Raw genomic sequence first — 5,058 nt, 5'->3', positions numbered from 1 at the left:
GTTGTTATACCATTTTCATTGTTTCTTACTAGGAGGAAAATTTTTTTACAGCCAAAAAATTAAATCAATTTTTTTACGGCCAAAAAAAGTTGTTACGACGCAACAGAATTTGATGCGAAGTTATTAAAATGAGCGTTGCGTTTATGGCACTCTGGCGTCAGATTTTTAATGAAAATGATGACGATGGTAAAAGAAATGATGCTGATGATAATAAAGTGATTAGGTATAACGTACGTATAAGGTTATAATGTCGGTAGAGCTGTGGTATAGTGGCAAAGGCGCCTGGCACTGTTCTTGCAGTGACTAGGTTCGATCGCAGAGATTCCCTACTGTCACATGCTATATGTGAGGTGGGTTGATTCGCGTGTCTGTTTACATACACTTTGAAATTATAAAAAAAAATTGTTCTGTAGTAAATAATGAAATGATGGTTTTATGATGATGACGAAAACGACGATGATGATTATGTTAATGATGGCATCATATATGATATTTTAGAGTGGAATATCTTTATTAAAAAATAGTATTATTAATAAAATGTCAGCTATATTGAAAACGAGATTTTATAAATTGGAAAGAATTAATGATGATGAAGATGGTTGAATGGTGATAAACACAATGAAAGCGGGCAGAAATATCTTCATGAGGTTGTTGGATTGATGAGGAAATTTTAAATGTGACGATGATGTTAATACGACAGCTGTGAGGTCATCGGTTAAATCGTTCATCAAATGTTTTTCATTATTTATACCGGATTGATTTTAAATGCAGTAATAAAAATTCCGCCATTTTGAGATCATCCTCCAAATTTAGGGATGGTCTTCTTTTTAGAGTATCCGCGATGACGTAATCGTCTGCCATTTAAGAATGCCGCCATTTTGAGTTCGTCTGCCATTTTGAGGTTGCCCGCCATTTTGAGATTTTCCGCCATTTTTAGATTTGCCATCATTTTAAGATTGTCCGCATTTTGAAAAATGGTCTGCCATTTTGAAAAAATGGTCCGCCATGTTGAGATTTACGTTGCAGAATTTTCGCGCATATTATCAACAGTGTTGCCAACAGCAGCAAATGTTGCAATTACGTCATCAATATTTCAAAGCACTGCCTTTATTAATGCACATCTATTATTCATGGTCGTGCTGATTGCGTCTGAACATCAGCATCATCATCGTCAGCAGCAGCAGCAGACGAAGCAGACACCACAGCAGCAACGATATCACGTTTCAATGTGTGGTAGCTGGTAGTTGGTGATGATGAAATCGATGAGGAGGAAAAAGATTAGGATGACGACGATGATAATGAGAGAATGATGAGAGGATGACAATAATGATATTAATTATGATGATGGTGATGACGAAGACGATGATGATGGGCAGTGATGATGATGATAAGCATGACGATGATCATGAAAACTAGTATGACGGGTGGTGCATCATTATTTTTTACGATTATTATGTTTCGGAGACCTGGTGTGTGTGCGTCTGTGTGCGTGCGTGTGGCGTGTGTGCGGGCAATGATACACGTTTAATAGACATCTTCTTGTATCAGCAGCAGTTGCAATGATACAGTGTAGATACCAGATAAATAGATCTATTAAAACGTCGTCATGTATTCAGACAAGAGAATGTTAATTGATCTCAAAATAGAGATAATATCTCTATCGCATTCAACATCACATGCCGTAATTTATTCTTTTATTTCATTAAGAAGCCTTTTGTAGTTGAAAAAGTTATTTGGTGAATCTGTGCGTGATTGTATATCCATTTCAGGCAGTTTTGTTTGTTGTTTGTGTATATGTGTCTGTAGTTCTATCTGTTTCCGAATGTCCATGTCTTTACGCTTATCTGTTTGTGTGATGGAGCGAGTTAGGTTTATAATTTCAACAGCCCGTTAGGAGGATTTCATGTTGAATGACGAAAAATTTAGTGATTTTTTAAAATTTAGGTTTTAATTTAAAAAAAATTGTAAAATTAATTAAGATAACAACAACAATAACAACAATAACAATATAGATGACATGACTGTTACGACAACTCTACAAATGACAACCGGCAATAAAGATTTACAAGCATTTATTTCGTTTCGTAGGTGATTCACCACTTTTCGAATGTTTGCCTTCTAATAAAAACTTTCGTTATTAACTGATTTTTTTTGTGATAGGGCATTTATAAGCGTCCACATTGAGATATTATTATAACTTATTGACAAAATTATGCTGATTCTAATAAAGTTGACAGCCTAACAGATGCTAAACTTCAGTGCCAACCTTATGATATTACATTAGTTTTTGTTAGAATAAGACAAATTTTCTTTTAAAAAAAATTATTATTTGAAGCTATGAAAAACAATTTTAATGTACTAAATAAATATATTTTTTATTAGAATTTTATAGATGCTCTTACAAAGTTTTTTTGATTTTTTTGTAAACTCTAATGAAGATTTTATTTTTCGACTAAGATATTTTTTTCTTATTTTTAAGAGGTTGGAACAACAATCATAGAGTGATGTATGTAATACACGTGATTCATTGCGTCACACACATTGCATGTGATAGTGTGATCTTCTTGCCTTCGAATCAGGTTACTACGGCTACAGGACCAAACACCTTAACAATTACACCACCGTTCAATTGTTAATTTCAGAATTATCACCTACAATACAATTAAACCAGCCTACTAATACGAAAATTGTGATTAACTCTCCTATGAAGATTGCGTTTAAGTCGCAAGGCAGCTGGATCTGCCGAAATATTTAATGTTGAGTTCATAGGACCATGCGTGTAAATCATTGATGGAGTTTTGGCTTCTGAGATGATGATAATTACCACAAAAAGGGTTGTTGTTGTGTTGTTGTGATTGTTGCTGCGCTGCTTGTGTAATGTTGTTGCTGTGATGTTTATGCGATTTTTGTTAGGTTACTTATTTTAACTTCAACCAAAAATATTTGTTCAGCCCTACACATCTTCTGGATGTCTATCCAAGTCTAAATTTTAGAGATCAAGAAGCTCTAAGACAACGAATAAGCAGAAGCCCATGATCATTACAAAAAAATTTTTTCTTCAATTTTTTCGTAAATTTATTACAAAAAATGCAGTATTGCCTTTTAGAAGTGTTAGTAAAATGCGAAGAGATGTTTGCTAAAGCATGAAAGTTGCTGAAACGCCGTAATAATTTGGAAACTTTTTTTTCTATTTTGGAATCCCTTGTCCGTGGCAGTCCCGAGACAGTAGTCCAGTTTGGTTTCGTCTAAATACGGCCAGGTGTCTATGTAACATACATGTTGTGTAGTATATACTCATGGTGATGTTGCATTGTTGTGTTGTTGTAATGATTGTACTGCCGTTGAGACAATAACTTTCCTCGGGGAGCCGGTGTAAAATTTACGACTGAAATATAATTGCAAGAGACAGAGATATGCTTAATTACTCTCGTGCCCATGCGTTCATCTGTGAATGTTTCATGTCTAGCGCTCTATGAACTACATCGAGATATTTTCATGCCTTTGTGTGTGTGTGCGCGCGTGTGCGTTCATGTGTATGTGTGTGTATGTATGAATGTATGTGTGTGTGTGAATGCATGATTGTTTGTACTATACATTAATCTGCCTTCAAGTGTGATTATTAACATTAGGGAGTCTGTGTTCATATGCATTTTTATATAGAGGTTTTCATTTTATTTGGTCGAGAATTTTTTTATTCATTTTTTTCTTACTCTCAAAATTGTATGAATTTTTGAAAAATCATATCCTTAAAACACTAAAATTTTTGTTTGGCTACAGCTTTCTAATAATTCATGTTTTCAAAATTTGGCATATCAACAGCAGAAATGTTTCCGAGATTAGAATTTTGAAATTTGTTCTTTGTGAATAATTTATAATAGTGGATCAAAATTGGATAATAAATATTTACATTAGGCCGATTTTTTTCATTTTTTTTATTTAAAAATAAAATTTTTCTAAACCTTTTTAAAGATACCACATAAACTGTATGTAAAGACATGTAAACCAACGAATCACACACGTTGCGTTTGATGCATAGGGGATTCTTTACATTCGATCACGGTTACTGCAAATGCTGTGTCAGAAGTCTTAACCACTCCGCCACAGAGCATCTGTTACTGTTACATGATAAATTTTAAAAAATTTTGTAAACAAATATCAGTTTCATGAAATGAAAAATAAAAATTTGTAATTTATTTTTGTTTTTCTGATGAAACACTGAGGAATGGGCATTCGGGGGTTTGATGGTTATGGGACGTGACGGGAAATTTAGCAAGGTGCTCGTTGCATTTGAACTGTATGTTCCATTGGTCAAACTTTTGAAAAAATGTTCAACGTTTTTATTCTGTCAAAGTTATTAAATAATTTTTATAAAATAAAGTATGAATGATGGAAGTGTTCTGAGAAAGATTTTAATAAGTTAAAATGAAGAATTGAAAAATGTAAAATTTTCAAATGATGTATTAAATTGCGACAATAAGTAACCAGCCTCAACAAAATAATAGATATATATATAACCATAAAAAATTTCACAACGAAATTATAAATTCCTGACAAAATTTCAACTTTAGAAGACAAAGAAAATTCAAAATTATTTAGTAAATCAATTTATTTTTCATCAATTAGAATATTATTCATTCCAGAAATTAAATTTGAAATCCAAAGGACTACGTGTTAAAGCGTCTGACAACGTCCTTTACGAAAACTTGCATAACACAAAAACCTTAGATACGGTGATCTACGTAACGCAGAAAGAACAGACTTCTGACTTTGTCTGGTTCAGAGATTCAGGTTGGAAAAATTATTTTCAATTTGGTTTTTTTCATGTCTAATTTATATTTAATTAGTTTATTAAAAGTTTAATTCAAAAGCGTAGCTAAAGAGGAAGGTTTTGACAGAATTGAATATGAAATACTAGTTTTTAATAAAACTGCTGAAATATATGAAAAAATACCAAAAAAATTTTAATTTTTGCTTTAAAATTAGTTGTTAGCAGAAAGATATTTGATTGAAGTGGATGTGATTGATACAAACGAAAAAATTTAGTAACCGTCATCATAC

The 5,058-nt window shown here is 32.5% G+C and overlaps 1 protein-coding gene across 1 annotated transcript; it reads right to left on the bottom strand.

Annotated features, from left to right (window-relative positions):
* Positions 1–796: 796 nt before the first annotated feature.
* Positions 797–4,109, bottom strand: HELRODRAFT_168942 (hypothetical protein; the record flags this gene model as incomplete). The annotated part of the gene is made up of 4 exons (XM_009014784.1): positions 797–979; positions 2,669–2,739; positions 3,180–3,263; positions 4,019–4,109. 4 exons carry the CDS (start codon positions 4,107–4,109, stop codon positions 797–799), a joined length of 429 nt encoding a protein of 142 aa, XP_009013032.1.
* Between the last annotated feature and the right edge of the window lie 949 nt (positions 4,110–5,058).

This window comes from Helobdella robusta (assembly GCF_000326865.2).
Source record: "Helobdella robusta unplaced genomic scaffold HELROscaffold_14, whole genome shotgun sequence".
NCBI classification, from domain to species: Eukaryota; Metazoa; Annelida; class Clitellata; order Rhynchobdellida; family Glossiphoniidae; genus Helobdella; species Helobdella robusta.
Note: the sequence above shows the minus strand (reverse complement) of the source record. Positions and strands in the feature narration are given on the sequence as shown.